An 18,580-nucleotide genomic window follows, 5' to 3' on the forward strand; every position below is an offset into this window, starting at 1 on the left:
GATTAAAAAATCACAGTACCATAGATGTGTCCCAATAATAACTCAATATCACTGGCACACCACCATCCACAAATTTATAAACAGTGTGTGGAGATAGGAAATATTGGGAACCTGACCCAATTAGACAATATGTAATACATAATGTCTCTAAAGTAGTAGATCTCTAATTACTGTAGGAGATGTACCCTTCAAAAGTGATCCAATAGCAAAAACTAATGTCATATAAACTTGTAAACATCCAGGAACAATATTTTAAAATGCATGACTACTTATCTTAACGATGACATGCTCTAAATTCAGGAACTCCATGTCCCAAACCCACATGCCGATGCATTTCTTCCCAAAAATGGTATTGAGGTTCATTGGCAGATCAAAAGAAAATCAAGCAGAACAGAATCCAGACCCTCGTCACCAGACATTAACCACCTGTGTTGGAGCTCATACTGAAGAGACTCAGATACCATAGGCTCACACAAACTATACTGTGGTGTCAGGGCAGGAAGAGGAGGAGGGTGACTTTCAGGGTGAAGAGTATGAGAACAGAGTGTATGACAATGACGTTGTAGATCCCACTTGGTGTGAACCCAGGTATACAGCGGAGTAGCTCAGTACAGGAGGTGGAGGAGGAGGAGGAATACAAGAGGTTACGTTGTGGCTTTCCACACAGACACAAAGTGATGCAACCACAACAAGCACTCCATCCTCAGCCCTATCTCTGGCTGTGGTCATCACCAGTCATGAGTCTTCAAGGTTGCCTAGCCTGGGCCTTTTTTGAGATTGCACAGGATGACCCAACTCACGATATCTGCCAAATTTGCAGAAAAAAAATCAATAGAGGCAAAATTTGCAATAATTTGACAACTACATGAATGAACTGGCACATGTGCTATTAACATGCCTCAACGTGGGAAACTCAACTGCTCTAAAATGCCAACCACCAGCCATCCTATCAACCACATCTGCTGCTTCTTCCTCCTCTGTCACAATGCCAAGTTTTCTCACACAGGTCTCCGGCTGCAGAAACTCCACTTGTTTAACCACTTTAGTCGTGGTGAATGAGAGCCCATCATCTGTTATGGAAATTGACATGAATGCTGTTTTTGTGTCACCTAGCACAACACATCTTTCTCAATCCACTATAACATCCCGGCCGGCACCTCACTCACAGTCCAGCAATTTCTCCTGTTCTCCATACTCCACCCTCTCTCAGCAAAGCAGCCAGCCCTCGGTCTTGAAGTTATGGTCACATAAAAGAATGTTTCCTCCTACATATACCAAAGCTAAGGGCTTGAACTTCACCATCTTCAATCTTTTGGCCCCAGAAATGCTGCCTTTGCACCTGGTGGATTCAGACGTTTCATAAAGTTGATGGCCATCACAGTCCCTCAGTATCAGTTGCCCAGTCACCATTACGTCACTAAAATAGCCATACACCAGCATCTCACAGTCAACATCACCCGTTCCTTGAAAAAAATCTGTCTGCCAGGGTGCATTTCACCACTGACACCTGGACGAAAAAACATGGGCAGAAACGTTACATCTCACTAACTGGGCACTCGGTGACTCTGGTGGCTGTGTGAACAGGCGATCAAGGGGTAGCTCCACAAGTCTTTGAATCCCCAAGGCTTGCGGGACAAACCTCTGTATATAGCACTTCATCCACTGCTTCTGGCTCCTGCACCTCCTATAAGGCTTCCACCTGTGCCCTCAACCACTCCATTAATCAGAAACACATTTCAACGTGCAGATACCTACTACTGCATAGCCATGACTCACGGCAACCAGGCAGTGTTCAAATTAATATGCCTTGGAGATCGCAGTCACACAGCTCAAGAGTTGTGGACAGCTATTCATGCCTAGTTAGAGTAATGGCTGCCTCGACTGAACCTAGATCCAAGGAAGGCCAAGTGCAATAAGGATGCAAACCTGGTGGTGGCTCTGCGCTGGCAGCTTCACACACGTGCCTTGCATGGCTCATGTCCTCAATCTGGTGGTACAGCAATTTCTCCGCCAGTATACCGGCCTGGATGCACTGCTGCAGAAAGCATGGTGCAGGAGCCGAGGAGCAAAAGGAGGAGGAGGAAGAGATGATGGATGTGCAACAGTCAGGAGATGTCCGTGGCTGGCAGGAGGGGACAGAGGAAGCAACCTTGAGTGTTACCCCACCACCAACACATCATTGACTTGGACTTTGTGGAAGCGCCCGACACATGATTGCATTTTGCTGCACTATCTTCAACATGATGCCTGTATTCTTAGGGTTAAAAAAGTAATGCTGACTACTGGGCTGCCACTCTGCTTGATCCACGGCACAAGAGTAAATTTGGCCAGATGCTTCAACCCCTGGAAAGGGACACACACAAGCTGAAGTATCAAAACACGCTTGTAGAAAATCTTAAAAGTGTTTTTTCCCAAGAAAGCAGTGAGGCACACAGTGTGCATCACAATTCTAGATGTCCAACCCCGGCAATGTCAAGGAGTCATCCCAAAAACATTAGAAGCAGCAGCAGTGTAAGTGGCACAAGCAATTTCACACATTTTTAGACCTTTAGACCAGCTCATGCACGAGAAGAACAGAGTACAAATTTCACACATTGTGATCGACTGGAGAGGATAATGCAGGAGTATCTGGAGCTCAATATCAATGTCATAGGGGAGGTTTGGACCCATTTGCATTTTGGTCTCAAAAATGGAAGGGTGGCCTGAGCTCGCCTGTCAAGCCTTGGAGTTTTTATCATGCCTGGCAGCCAGCATTTTCTCAGAACGTGTCTTCAGCGCTGCTGTTGGGGTCCTGATGGATAAGAGCATACACCAATCCCCTAAAAGTGAACAAGTCATGGATCACCAATTTTTTTTGCACCCAGTCTCAGGACTGGGCAAACTAGGCGATAGTGTCGTTTTCAGTGTCATTCATTGATCTTGTGTTATTGCAGTATTTGACACCATTGGCGTGGCTTCTGTGCCTGCTGTTGCTACTACAGCTGATGTTGCAAACAAATTTTGAAATGTGGAGACTCCAAGTTGGGTCTCCATCTGGTGGTTTGCCTGTAGTGGAAGGTGTTCTGAGGCCTATTATAATATTTATACTCTGAGGAAATTGATGCCAATATAGAGATGTGTAACAATAATTTTTTGAAATGTGGAGACTCCAAGTTGCATCTCTTATCTGGTGGTTTGCCTGTGCAAGTAGGGCTCCTAGACATTCTTACATCTTTTACAAATAGTAGTCTATGATATTGATGTTTATGCCATCTGAGTGTGGCTGGAAAAAAAAATTGGAGGTGTTGCATGAGGTATCAGGGCTCCCAGCTAAGAAGGCTTAAACTGCTCCCTTAACCATCAGGCCCTCATTGAAACTTCAATTCAAAGATGTAAATGCTGACCCAGATCTTGATACCTCATGCATGGCTTATGACTGATTGCTGCTGTGCCATTTGTAATTTTCTACTGAGGGTCATTTGATTCCTCTTTTCATGGTGTCTGCCCCTAATTTTAGCTGTTTGTGAAGCTTTTTGTCACCTCTTAAGGTATTGCGTATACCTTTGTTTGGCCTCCCGGTGAATGGAACTGAGCCGAATCTTGAAAGGTTCGCTTATCTCTAGATATTACACCACTATGGGCGTGATAACATGATTTGTAAGTGACGGCATCATTCATCACCAGCACTCTGCAAAGCTTGTATGTGAGTGCGGCTTTCTTCAGGCACATCATTCTGCCTCTGAAGCCAGGTGTAAACTTCCCGACTTCAAAGGTGCACTTCTCATGACCAGAAGTGCAGAATATGGCTCACATACATTCTCCGTTTTTATGGTCATGTGCAGAACATTTCTGAAGCCGGCATGTGTACACATGGCTTCAGTGGTGCAATTATGCTGCCAAATAAATCCATGCACATGTGCGAGATTTTCAGGGAGCTAGTGATTACACCAGCTCTTGCAATCCATGTTATCAGGTCCACAGGGGTGTGATAACACGCGGAGAGGGTCAACTAGCCTGGGAAAACTAACAGTCGACTAGTAAAAAGGCCTAATTAGCACAAGAAAAACTGAGCTTCTAAATATTTTTTTTTAAAAACATCTCTTGAACTCACAGTAGAGCTGTTTGTAATTGTAACTGACACATCTATAGGTGTCCTCTGAGGGTTTCAGATTCCATCTCACAGGCAGCCAGTGTTGCACTACAGCAGAGCTGTGAGAGCTGCAACAAATGTATTTGTTAGAATGCAAAGTTCAGTTCCACTGTTTTGTGTTAATTACATGTCTCACAATGGCAACGCCTTTTTTAACTTAAAATAAGCTCTGGAGGCAGATTCTCATGCAGTTCAGGGTTCGACTCATGGTTCTAAACAGATCATTTACAAATAAGAAAAATATGGATTTCCCTGGAATAAGACATCAGATTACAGATATCAAGATATAATTTAATTCAGCTTCCAGTGACCTACATGCCCATACAGACACCTTAAAGGGGTTTATCCTACTGACAGATTCTGTTTAAATTGTTGGCTGAAAACTACTACAAACAACAAATCTGAGCATATTGTATAGTATATTTCATCTGAAACACACCTAAACTGATGATTACCAATAAAGGAACGATATGATGAATATGTGTCATAAAACATAACTTTTATTAGAATAATAAATAGATGTAAAAACAATAAGAATAAAAAAGCAGAGTAGCCAAATGGAGGATCACATGTATTAAAATTTATGTACAATAGACTATTTGTTGCTTGTTAACAAAAAATGCTTTCTTGTGCATAAAAATTAATTTACATATGGAGTATGTTTTTCCAGTAACTATATGTGGTCCTGGTGCCCCAAAGCACATTTCACCCTTGCTTCATCACGCTGACTAAGCTAGGGTGAACTGCGCATTGGGACGTCAGGACCAAATGTCATTACACTTTTTCATATTTTCATGTAATTGCCTTACCATTGTCTTATTTTTTATATGTTTATTTTCCCACTAGGGTATAATATATAGTTACTGGAAAAACATACTCCGTATACAAATTAATTTAGGCACAGGAAAGCAGTTTTTGTTACCAAGCAACATATAGCCTAGTTTACATATATTTTGATACATGTGGTCCTCCACTGTGCTACTCTGCTTTTTTATTCTTATAGTTTTTATATCTATAAATTATTTAAATAAAAGTTATATTTTATGAGACTTATGTTCACCATATTGTTTCTTAGCAGGAAGCTATTGCAGTACATACAAGTAATGCTTCATAGAGGAAGCAATGAGAACATCAACTTTGCATTTGTACTTTGAAGTTCTTGTAGTATAGAGATAAGTCAGTATTGGCATCTTAACCCATTTTCACAATGTTATTAATGCTTTACAAGCATTTTATAGGGGTATGCAAATTTCTTCTCCTTCTCAATGATGAACTGCATATCTCCTTACTGCCCAGGATTCTTTGATCTGTGTAGCTGAATCTCGGCAGGAGACTCACTCCCCAACCGACGCACAGATGTTCTAGTGCAATCAGGTGAAGCTGAAATTCTGTACGTAATATTCATATTCGATGTATTACACCACATGTCACTTTAATTGTGGGCACCTGAACCTATTCCTGCTTACACAAAGTACATAATAAAAATAGGTAACATATAGAGCATATAAATTTTGTGATTATCACAAAGATAAGAGAATAGTGGTCTCTTTTTTCATTTTGAAACAATCAGTCAGTACAGAACTGTAATAAACACACAGACATGCTATACATCAATAGATATGATGATCAAACTTTGGAAATCAAGATTTTGGAGACATCAAGGATTAAAGCAAATTTCAATTTAAAATAATAAAATAATGAGCAGCCTAAATAAAAATTTCTTAAGGCCTCAGTACTCAGGGATATTGTACCAAAATATTTAAATATACAGTGTGTCCGTAAAGTCATGGTGCACTTTTGACCAGTCACTGGAAAGCAACAAAAAACAATAGAAATGTGAAATCTGCTCCAAATAAAAGAAAAACTCTCCCAGTTTCATAACTATTCAGTGCAAAAATGTTGCATCATTATCAATCTCATGAAGCATATCTGTAGCAAAAGTGCATTGTTTGGGTCTATCTGCTAGTTTGATAGCGTGCAACAGCCGCAATTTGTACCCCGTAAAACAGAGACGTTTCTTTAACACCTTATGAACTGTAGTCTTGCTTAGGTGTAATTGTCGAGCACACACGCACAGATTTTTTAGGGCTCCTTAGGTAGCTATCCCGAATACCCTCTTCAGACTCATCAGTGACTGATGGCCTACCAGAGCGGGGTTTCTCCACCAAACTGCCGGTTTCCTTCAACTGCTTATCCCACCGAGTAATGTTATTCCTATGTGGTGGTGCTTCATTATAAACGCGCCGATATTCACATAGCACTTAGGTCACAGATTTGAATTTAGCGAGCCACAGAACACACTGAACTTTCCTCTGTACCGTCCACATCTCGACTGGCATGGAAAACCACAGAGCTGGCATACGCTTGTGGTTGCATGATGTCACAGACCTGGCAGTGTATTAATCAGAGTTCAATTTATCAGGGGTTAATCTGACTGGGGGCTCAGCAACAGCTTAAATGAGTTTGTGTTGTTTGATTGGTTCTTGTCATCTCTCCTCATGAACAGGTCTGATATGATTGGGTCAGAAAAAGGGTGCCAAAATGTAAACTATAAATAGATCCTGTGACTGATCAAAAGTGCACCATGACTTTACAGACACATTGTAGAGATAAACCTTAATATTGTCTGCAAAAGGATATATTTTTCTTAATGAGATTCCATGGATATTTACCAAATACTGAAATAAATATGGATGAAAATAAAAGCACATTTTTTACATGTTCTATTTACTTCTATAGGGAAATATATTATCAGTATTAACAATGTTATACATCGCTACTTATTTGAAATATGCTGGCTAAATAGTCACATTACCTAATATACCTCTACATTCTGGAGTTTTCAAATATGAATCTAATACAACATGAGATAAACCTGATATCAGGTTATTACTGGAGTCATTCCCATTAGCTGTGAAAAAAAGTGAGATAACAGTGCAGTTCTCCTGCAAAACTGGCAGTGCTCCAGATCTTAGCATTATAATAAAAATTGCCATATATTAGAGATGAATGCATCGATTCAAGGAGGATAAAATGTGTGTATTATTTTACGAAATTTGCTAGATCCAGTGAATTCAAACAATTTGCAATTCAGTCTGTACTAATCGCCTACTGATTACTAACATAATGAAAATGATTGAATCAGCCAGAGAAGACTCACATGAACTCAGGCATGGCAGGCATGGCCATGTGGGCCTTTCCAAAATACTTTACAGCTGTCACATCACATGGTACAGAAATGGAAATCAGAGGGGCAGCACGGAGGTTCAATGACAAGCACTGTTTATTTGCAGTATTAGGGTCCTGTTTTCAAATCCCGCCAAGGACATGGGTTTCTTCTAGTCTTATCCCACACACCATAGATAAACTGATAAGGAATCTAGATTGTGAGCCCCAATGGGGACACTGATGATGATGTCTGTGAAGCGCTGTAGAATGTGATGGTGCTATATAAGGAAAGCATAATAATAGAAGGGACTATAATAGCCTGTATAAAAGCAGAAGCAGGAAAAGCAGCAGCTATTTTGGAGTGAATGTGGATAGTTCTCTTTCAAATAGCACTTATCATTTCCCCGTGTTAGTTTTGAAAGACAAAAATGTCGCTTCCTTCAATGTTTTGTACACATTGATATGAATAATTATTAATCCTCTTTTTTACAGTCACTCTCAAGTTCATGCACACATGCTAATGATGAGACAATGACTCCACCCTGACAACAGGATAAATCAGGATTTGCACATGTCTTGATTTTAATGTAATCATTAAACAAAACCTCTCATATTACAGAAATAATCAGCCTAGCTATACAATTGCTTATTCATTTCAGAAACAAATATTATTATTATTTTTATTATTATTATTATTATTATTTATTTATATAGCACCATTAATTCCATGGTGCTGTACATGAGAAAGGGGTTACATATAGAGTTATAGATTGAAGAACTGGTAGGGTGCTATAGGGAGAGACATGACTAATTCTAAGCCATCCTCAATTGGCTTCTCCCTGCAACCGCTCTAGGTAATTGACAGATCTCTTCCATGTGTGTAGGTTATTAAGAGGTTTTCTCCCTGTGTACATAAGGAGATACTGACAAACTGCAAAAATAAACCCAATACCTTTCAGTATCGCTGTCATCACTCGATTCCACTTCTTCTAAAGCAGCCTGTAAGTCAGCAATACGTCGAATTGATGTTTCTAGATCAGCTTGTAAAGTCTGCCTTACTGCCGTAAGCTCAAATACCTGCGTCTCCTAAAAAAAAGTGTAAAAATATAGATTAATACTACATCACCACAGTGATCATGACAAAAGGGGTCTTAATGACCAAACATTTTTTTGTTTTTGCCTCTTTTTATTTATTTATTTTTCACAGAGTTGGCTGTGTTAGTCTTTGTGCTATAAGAGAAAATTGTATAATTAATTTAGTGCTCTTTTAGGATGCATATACTGTAAATGACTATATGTAGTGTCTTGCGAAAGTATTCGGCCCCATGGAACTTTTCAACCTTTTCCGGCATATCATGCAAACATAAAGATACCAAATGTAAATTTTTGGTGAAAAGTCAACAAGTGGAACACAATTGTGAAGTTGAACGAAATTTATTGGTTATTTAAAATTTTTGTGGAAATTCAAAAACTAAAAAGTGGGGCGTGCAATATTATTCGGCCCCTTTACTTTTAGTGCAGCAAATTCACTCCAGAAGTTCATTGTGGATCTCTAAATAATCCAATGTTGTCCTAAATGCTTAATGATGATAAATATAATCCACATGTGTGTAATCAAGTCTTCGTATAAATGCACCTGCTCTGTGATAGTCTTAGGGTTCTGTTTGAAGCACAGAGAGCATCTTGAAGACCAAGGAACACAACAGGCAGGTCCGTGATACTGTTGTGGAGAAGTTTAAAGCTGGATTTGGATACAAAATGATTTCCAGAACTTTAAACATCCCAAGGAGCACTGTGCAAGCGATCATATTGAAAAGGAAGGAGTATCATATCACTGCATATCTATCAAGACCCGGCCGTCCCCCTAAACTTTCATCTCAAGTAAGTAGAAGACTGATCAGAGATGCAGCCAAGAGGCCCATGATCACTCTGGATGAACAGCAGAGATCTACAGCTGAGGTGGGACAGTCTGTCCATAGGACAACATTCAGTTGTACACTGCACAAATCTGGCCTTTATGGAAGAGTGGCAAGAAGAAAGCCATTTCTCAAAAATATCCATAAAAAGTTTTGTTTAAAGTTTGCAAAAAGCCACCTGGGAGACACACCAAGCACGTGTAAGAAGGTGCTCTGGTCAGATGAAACCAAACTCGAACACTTTGGCAACAATGCCAAACGATATGTTTGGCATAAAGGTAACACAGCTCATCACCCTGAACACACCATCCCCACTGTCAAGCATGGTGGCGGCAGAATCATGATTTGGGTCTGCTTTTCTTCAGCAGGGACAGGGAAGATGGCTAAAATTGATGGGAAGATGGATGGAGCCAAATACAGGACCATTCTTGAAGAAAACCTGTTGGAGTCTGCTAAAGACCTGAGACTGGGACAGAGATTTGTCTTCCAACAAGACAATGATCCCAAACATAAAGCAAAATCTACAATGGAATGGTTCACAAATAAACGTATCCAGGTGTTAGAATGGCCAAGTCAGAGTCCAGACCTCAATCCAATTGAGAATTTGTGGAAAGAGCTGAAAACTGCTGTTAACAAACTATCTCCATCAAACCTCACTGAGCTCGAGCTGTTTGCCGAGGAAGAGTGGGCAAGAATTTAAGTCTCTCGATGTACAAAACTGATAGAGACATACCCCAAGCGACTTGCAGCTGTAGTCGCAGCAAAAGGCGGCGCAACAAAGTATTAAGTTAAAGGGGCCGAATAATATTGCACGCCCCACTTTTCAGTTTTTGAATTTCCACAAAAAAATTAAAATAACCAATAAATTTCATTCAACTTCACAATTGTGTTCCACTTGCTGTTGATTCTTCACCAAAAATTTACATTTGGTATCTTTATGTTTGAAGCATGATATGTGGGAAAAGGTTGAAAAGGTCCAGGGGACCGAATACTTTTGCAAGGCATTGTAACTTTAATATTTTTCATGCAAGTATGACATATTTTTGATATTTTTGATATTTTTTACTGTCCATGTTTCACACCAGATAACTTGCTGAATTAATTTTCCAGGTTCCTAACCTAATATCTGTAGGTTTTTTTTTTTTTGCTAAATTTACTGCATGCAATAAAATGTGTTTTATATGAAAAGTATCAGATTTATTTGTATTTTTTTGTGGGGATGACTTATTTTTTTCTACATTTCTTCCAGACTTTTCATACATACATATTCTTTTTTTTACAAACGTTGTCCATCACAGATCATAAAAGATCTTTGAGGAACATTTCTTTTTTCATTTTTTCCATTTTAAGGCATTCATAAAACCCCTAGTTACAGGGAAAGCACCTATTTAAAATGACAGAAGTTACTACCAGCGCTGATCTGGGTCTGTTTGGACTTAGCAGCTATGCTATGCTGGATAGAGACTTGTCAATTATGTAATTGCATCGATAGCATCACTGCTTCTGTTTGCTGCATAGCGGTCAGTGAGTTCCATATAGTTGTAAAAAAGGAATCCCCATTATGTCTGACCGCCAGGGAACTGATCTGCTTTTCCTAGATTGAAGGAGCTCTGACACCAAGCCACGGCTTAAAGCCCAGGAACAAGCACCGTAAATTTAGTGTGCCTGCTCATTATTTGGCTAAGAAAATAAAAAAAACACTAATCTGGAAATATGAATCTTATGGTGGGTTTATGTGGTACAATCTAGGCCTTGGAATAATTGCTGATTGGGTATATATAGATCGGGGGTCATTTAAAGGACATTTTATAAAAGTTCTATGCTCACAAATACAAGATACTAGATAAATTAGTATATTACTTGTTTGTTTGGTATTTGCTAGCCTCTAGATGGGCCGATTAATGTCTTGAGTTGACTTAATGATCCATTAATTTTGTAAGAGGAAATATAAGATTGCATCAATGTTTCCCTTTAAAAACAAATCACGTTCATTAAATAAAAATGTGGTGTTCTAGTTACATTTAGATTATTTTCTTATAATTCTATTTAGTCATTTTTAGTACCATCTTTCAAAACTCAGTATCTTACATTCCTCAATGCCATGCAGAAACTGTATATAAATCCTTATTATGCCTCTCAGCTTGCCATCTCCCAACATGAGTAGCAAGATGACCAACTTTGAAAAAAAACTGACTTTGTGATACTCTGATGTGATACACTGTTTATGCTACGTGTCTTAACCCCTTCATGACCTTGGGATTTTTCGTTTTTCCATGTTCGTTTTTCACTCCCCTCCTTCCCAGAGCCATAACTTTTTTATTTTTCCGTCAATTTGGCCATGTGAGTGCTTATTTTTTGCGGGACGAGTTGTACTTTTGAACGACATCATTGGTTTTAGCATGTTGTGTCCTAGAAAACGGGAAAAAAATTCCAAGTGCAGTGAAATTGCAAAAAAAGTGCAGTCCCACACTTGTTTTTGTTTGGCTTTTTTGCTAGGTTCATTAAATGCTAAAACTGACCTGACATTATGATTCTCCAGGTCATTACGAGTTCATGGACACCTGACATGTGTAGGTTATTTTTTACCTAAGTGGTGTAAAAAAATTCCAAACTTTGCTAAAAAAAAAAAAAAAAAAATTGAGCCATTTTCCGATACTCGTAGCGTCTCCATTTTTCATGATCTGGGGCGATTGAGGGCATATTTTTTGCGTGCCAAGCTGGTGTTTTTAAGGATAGTATTTTGGTGCAGATGCGTTCTTTTGATCGCCCGTTATTGCATTTTAATGCAATGTTTCGGCGCCCAAAAAAACGTAATTCTGGCATTTCGAATTTTTTTCTCGCTACGCCATTTAGCGATCAGGTTAATGATTATTTTTTTATAGATTGGGGCGATTCTGAATGCGGCGATACCAAATATGTGTAGGTTTGATTTTTTTTTTATTGATTTAGTTTGATTGGGGCGAAAGGGGGGTGATTTAAACTTTTATATTTTTTTATTTTTTTCACTTTTTTTTTTACTTTTGCCATGCTTCAATAGCCTCCATGGGAGGCTAGAAGCAGGCACAGCACGATCGGCTCTGCTACATAGCAGCGATCTGCTGTTCGCTGCTATGTAGCAGAAAATCAGGTGTGCTGTGAGCGCCGACCACAAGGTGGCGCTCACAGCTGCCGGGGATCTGTAACCATAGAGGTCTCAAGGACCTCTATGGTTACAATACTGAAGCATCGCTGACCTCCGATCATGTGACGGGGGTCGGCGATGCCGTCATTTCCGGCCGGCCGGCCGGATGCGGTAATTGAATGCCGCTGTCTGCGTTTGACAGCGGCATTTAACTAGTTAATAGGTGCGGGCAGATCGCGATTCTGCCCACGCCTATTGTGGGCACATGTCAGCTGTTCAAAACAGCCGCCGGAGCCCGCATCAAAGAGGGGCTTCTGACCTTGGACATACTATCCCGTCCGAGGTCAGAAAGGGGTTAAAAAGAGTTGAGCGACTTTTACTTTTTTAGGATTGAGTCAGGTTTCGTGAAACCCAACTTTGTCAAAAGTCGGGTCGGGTGAAATCGGCCAATTATTGCGAAAAGTCGGGGGCCGACCGAAACACGAAACCCAATGCAAGTCAATGGGGAATAAAAGTCGGCAGTGAGTGGAGGACAGCAAAACACCTACAGTGCCCATTTTAATGCCAAAACCATCAATTCTTATTTCTTAAGCCTGTCAATCTTAATTTACTCAATAAGAATAGTTAGGCATTGAAAACAGGGGGTCCTTCGGCTAAAGGGTTGGGGGGTAGGGCTGGCTCAAGATTTTCGTGGGCCCAGGAAATGTCACGGCGGTGGAGCAGGGAGAGATAAGTATTTCAACTTTGCAAGTGCTGTGATCCTGAGCAAGCAGGGGGGGGCCCACTCGTTGGCACTTGGCACTGGCACGGGGCCCCTCATAATACAGTGGTGTGTTTGACGGCGGGTGGTGCCTCCCACTGCCAAAAACACTTTTGCGTACTATGAGGGGCCCTGTGCCAGTGACGTTGCCAACGAGTATGCCCCCCACCTGATGAAGGAACCTGCACTTTCATCTGCACCTTCCTCTTTGTCCCCGTGTAAGGTGGTATAGTATGTGGGAAGGGGAACCTGACATTCAGCAGGGTCAGATTCAGGCTGTGTAGACTGCAAGGGGAATGTAGTGGTCTGGGTCAATGTACCAGCAGACACATCTAGCAGTGGCTGGGCAATGGGCAGGATGAGGAGGAAACACAGATATAGGCCCAAATAATAAAGTAGGCTAAAAGCAGTTCAAAATTGGTAACAGGACTAAACAGGCGGCATAGCTAGGTACTGGGGTGGGCTCCTCTGCTGAGTAGCAGACAGTGGTAGTAGGCGCAAAGTGTTAACTGGTCTAAATGGAGGCCAGGGCCCCTGTATATTTTAACTATCATCTATCATTTCAACAAATTTGCATTGGCAGTGCCATTGAAGGATTTAACAGCACAGACTACACAGTGGTGGAGCAGGGAGAGTTAAGTATTGCAAGTGGTAGAGCACTGTTCGAGCTGGGGGGAACACTCTCTCGTGGGCGGTGGTACTGGCACAGGGCCCCTCATATTACGATGGTGTGTCTGACGTTGTTTGTGCACCCCCACCGTCAGAGACACTTCATTGTAATATGAGGGACCCTGTGCCAGTGCTGTCGCCCAAGAGTGGGCGCACCCACCTGTCCAGGCAAACGGCTCTCGCACGGGTGCTTGCACCAGGTGGTGACCACAGCCCGGTGGGGGGAGTCAGCCCATTTAGGGAGGTATAAAAATGGCCTATGGTGGACATTCAGCAGCTGCAATTGGCAGAATTGGAGAAGTCAGTAAGAGGAGGCCAAAAGCAAGACATTTTTCAGACAAACTACGTTTCAGCAGTAGAAGGTGGGGCAAAATAATTTGAAACCCATGATTGGTTCATTTTAATGAAGGTTAGATCATCAACATTCTGGGTAGCCAGACGTGCCTTTTTTTTCGGTCAGTATTGAACCAGCAGCACTGAAGACTCTTTATGTGTATATAACAGTGTATATAACAGCGCTATCTAAGTGGCAGAAAGTGGCTGGCTGATATACGACAAACTAACAGGACAGAAGTATATCCACTTTGTGAGAATTTGAATCTCCCTTTTTTGGGGGGAGACTGAACCACTACTTAGGCCCAGTGTATATAACAACGCTATCTAAGTGGCAGAAAGTGGCTGGAAGATATATGAAAAAATACAAGGGCTGTAGTACAATTTCAATCTCACTACAATGATCTAAGGAAAAGTATGGCAGCGATAAAACGGACTGCTGCACACAAAAGTGTGGACAAATAACTGTGCAGAAAGGAGCAACAGGATTTTTGCTTTTAAAAAAGCAGTTGGTTTGCACAGCGGCGTGCAAACAGCAATGCAGCTATCAGGGAGCCTTATAAGGAAGCCTAATAAACTACAGAGCTGATGCACAAAAATATAAACTCCACTGTCCCTGCAAAGAAATGGTGGTGTTGGACAGTGGAAATCGCTACAGCACAAGCAGTTTCGGGGCTTAATCTTCCCTCCCTAACTATATCCCTTCTTCTGATGAAGCTGTCGCAACCTCTCCCTATGCTGCAATCGGCAGAAGTAAGATGGCGGTCGGCGTGCATGCCCCTTTATAGCCCCTATGACGCCGCAGAAAGCAAGCCAATCACTGTCATGCCCTTCTCTAAGATGGTGGGGACCGAGACCTATGTCATCACGCTGCCCACACTCTGCGTCCTCCTTCATTGGCTGAAAAATGGCGCTGAAAGCATCATACGAAACGTGACTTTGGTGCGAAGATCGCCGACCTCATGGCTGATCCCATACTAGGATCGGGTCGGGTTTCATGAAACCCGACTTTGCCGAAAGTCGGCGATTTTTGTATTTGGCCAATCTGTTTCGCTCAACCCTAGTCTTAAATGTACATCTTCATGAAACTAATGGAAAGGTAAGTGTGGATACATCTATCTGTTCAATAATGCAGCATATGACTGAGTATATATAACTGGATAAACGTGCTAAAGACTATTTACACCATCCCCGTAACAACATTATCCTGAAGAGCTGGTGGAAATAACTGGAGAGTGAAAAAAAAAAAGCAACCTTTTCTTCTTCTGTAAACCTGTCCATCATATTATCTTATCAAGCTTATATGTTTATTATTAAATAAAGTCTTATTGGGGTTTTTTTTGTCAATTTTATGCATTTATCTGCAATTTAAAAATGATCAAAAATTAACTGTAGATTAGAAATATGTGAAAAATATACAACATATTTCATGGGGACTTTCTGGCATTTTCTGATTGGCAGTAAATCAAATATCTTATAACTTCAGTGGAATGCTTTATTGAATCATCTGTTATAAAGCTTAGAAAACAGCTAATATATAAGTCATCTTCAGCTCAGCCAACGATTGCATCCTGGCAGAGATCAATATTCCCATATAATTTATGGTTGCCAAGATATAGAGCATCATACTCCATGTAAATTTAATATTTTCCAGGAACAAATGAATGCAGTGATGTCCAAAAATTATTAAACACCAGGTTATTCTACAACCAAGCACTGTCAGTGGAAATTTAGCAGCTCTTAAAAGGGCTTCCACAGACATGCATTACACAAACGCAAAAAAAGAAGAAACGTTCCAACTTCTTAAAATCCAAAAACATTAGAAAATCTTTAAAAAACTGTGTCAGAAAAAGGTTCATATAGTAAGATATGCGGTAACGCGTTTCAAAGCTCAAAGGCGTTTTTTCTTAGAGAAAGGACGCCTTTGAGTGGTTGAAGTGCGTTGCCGCATGTTCTACTATGTGAACCTTTTTCTGACTTCATTTTTTAAAGATCTTCTAATGAATGTTTTGGGATTTTAAGAAGCTGGAAAGCTACTTCTTTTTCTACAATTAACTGCCCGTGTGGCCACACAAGTTCCGTGCTTCGGCACTCCGCATGCCGCTGTAGGTAAGCTGGTTTCCTCCTTTTTTTTTGATTGCACAAATGCCTCTGTCTAGCATGCCTTAAGGGATCCCTGGCCTTCACCTTTTTACTGCCATACATGGATCTGGTCTTATAGATTTCCGTCATTGGGTTAAGTCCATGGTGTGTCTGCTGGCCAGTGTAGCATGCTGATAGAGGATTGTCTGAAGATAGTCAGCACAAAGAGATCAGAATGCAAAATAAAATTGTTCTATAGACCCCAAAGCATATTAAAACATTCATTTTGCATAGAACTACTTTGGTGCAAATCGAGCATGCAAATCAGCATGATTTGCCAAATGCAGATCCACTCTTCTCTAGTGATAACATGGACTTTATATTTGGCACATTCCAGGAAATGGTGCAAATCCTTGAAGGTCTACTTGATTGCCAAGAATTCACGATCACCGATGTCATAATTCCTCTCAGCAGAGAAGGCACAAGGTAGAGTTGAGTGAGAGACAGTGTACCTTGTGATAACACTGTTCCAACTCCAACTTCTGAGGAATCTTCTGAGGAATCTTCCAAAGACATACTGATAGGGAATTTAGATTGTGAGCCCCATCGGGACAGCTATGATAATATGTGCAAACGGTAAAGCGCTGTGGAATATGTTAGCGCTATATAAAAATAAAGATTATTATAATTATTATTACCTTTGCTGCAAAATGGAATGCTCTAGATCAGGTTGGACAAATATAGAGTCATACGAGAAATGTTTCTTACACCTAATGAATGCATAGACTGTCTCAGATTTCCAGTTAATCACATCAGACCTTTTCTTAATTAATTCTGCCAAGGATTGGCAAGCTTGGAAATTGTTGTAATAAATTTGCAATGGCAGTTAGTGAGCTCAAGAAAGCTCTGCAAAGCTTCCAGTGATTTGGGTTGTAACAATTCTTACTTGCTTAGACTTTAGAGGGATGCTTTTGGAAAAGTTATACCTCACCAAGTTTTCTTGTTTTTCAAAATCTTATTAATGACATTTTCTGAGATAAATGTGGTAAATATGTTGTTGTCTATCTAGACAACAATTTAGTTTATTCACCCATTTATGAGTCACACAACCAAAATTTATGCACTGTACTTTAAAGACAGCTGAGGCGTTACTTAGCACATTGTGTATTGGAAGACACTCATAGCGATTCCAGGGTGGAGTAAATGCTGTATTCCCATCATGCCCTTCTTCTATACGGATCAAGTTAGTGCATTGAGATCAAGCTTGATGAACCAAATGGCTCTCAACAGCTGGTTATCAAATCAGGAATGAGTGGCAGAGGATATTGATTCCTTACAGTAATTTTTTTATGTTTCAATAATCATGACATGGTATTAGACTACTATCTGTTTTACAAACAGAAAATAAATTTGCCCCAACTGGCAATATGGGAGGTTGGATGAGCCCTTTTTTCAGACTGTCTGATATAGAAACTATCAAGAGATGACCATCTGGACATGAATGATTATATATTTTATACTTGTGGAGGTGGTAGTTAGGTACCACATCGATGGGACAATCATATGTGGGGTTATTTTTTTTAGATTCAGACACAGAAAATAATCAGAAAGTCAAAAGAAAAATGGACGCTAGAGCTGAATAAAAAATGTTCAATCTTTATTGCGGATAAATATTTTCCGTTTATTATTCAAAAGTATCATAGAAATAAATAAGTGCCATGTACATGCCTGAGGAGGACTAAATGAAAATAGTACTAGACAGAGCAGCCAATAATAGTATAATCCAGTAGCGTAGCTACCGGGGGGCAGAGGGGGCAGTTCCCCAGGGCCCCGCGCTCTGAGGGTGCCCACCCAGAACTAGGCTACTGTAACTGCGATACAGTTACATTCTGCGGTAGAGCAGGGAGAATCAATCTCCCTGCTCTGCCCGCTATGGGGTCCCTGAGCAGGCAGGGGGGCCCGGTGCCAGCAGTGGGCCCCCGCCCGTCATCGCATGGTGAGCTGTATCGGCATCTAGCTGATACAGCTCACCGCATTGATGAGGGAAGGAGCGCTGCACTCCTTCTCCCATCATTCTCCTGTCAGCGTCTGACGTCGCAGACGCCGACACTGACAGTGAGCGCGATGATGTCACCGCCCGGTGCCTGCTGTCAGGACAAGAGAAGGAGCGAGGAGCACCACTAGAACAAGGAGGAAGCGAGGTGAGTATTTATTTATTGGGTTTTTTATGGGAGCTGCCTTACACTACAGGATCTGCCTATGGGGGGTGCTGCCTTATACACTACAGGATCTGCCTATGGGGGCTTCCTTATACATTGCAGGATCTGCCTATGGGGGGCTGCTGCCTCATACACTACAGGATCTGCATATGGGGTGCTGCCTTATACACTACAAGATCTGCC

At 40.9% G+C, this 18,580-nt stretch overlaps 1 protein-coding gene across 1 annotated transcript in view; it reads right to left on the minus strand.

The window, feature by feature from the left end:
* Positions 1-18,580, minus strand: part of MYO18B (myosin XVIIIB) — a 1,113,366-nt gene that overhangs the window by 133,946 nt on the left and 960,840 nt on the right. The window contains exon 40 of the mRNA XM_069750613.1: positions 8,250-8,383. Coding sequence (XP_069606714.1) covers positions 8,250-8,383 — 134 coding nt within the window. The remainder of the gene's footprint in view (positions 1-8,249; positions 8,384-18,580) is intronic.

This window comes from Ranitomeya imitator, chromosome 1, assembly GCF_032444005.1.
Source record: "Ranitomeya imitator isolate aRanImi1 chromosome 1, aRanImi1.pri, whole genome shotgun sequence".
NCBI lineage: Eukaryota > Metazoa > Chordata > Amphibia > Anura > Dendrobatidae > Ranitomeya > Ranitomeya imitator.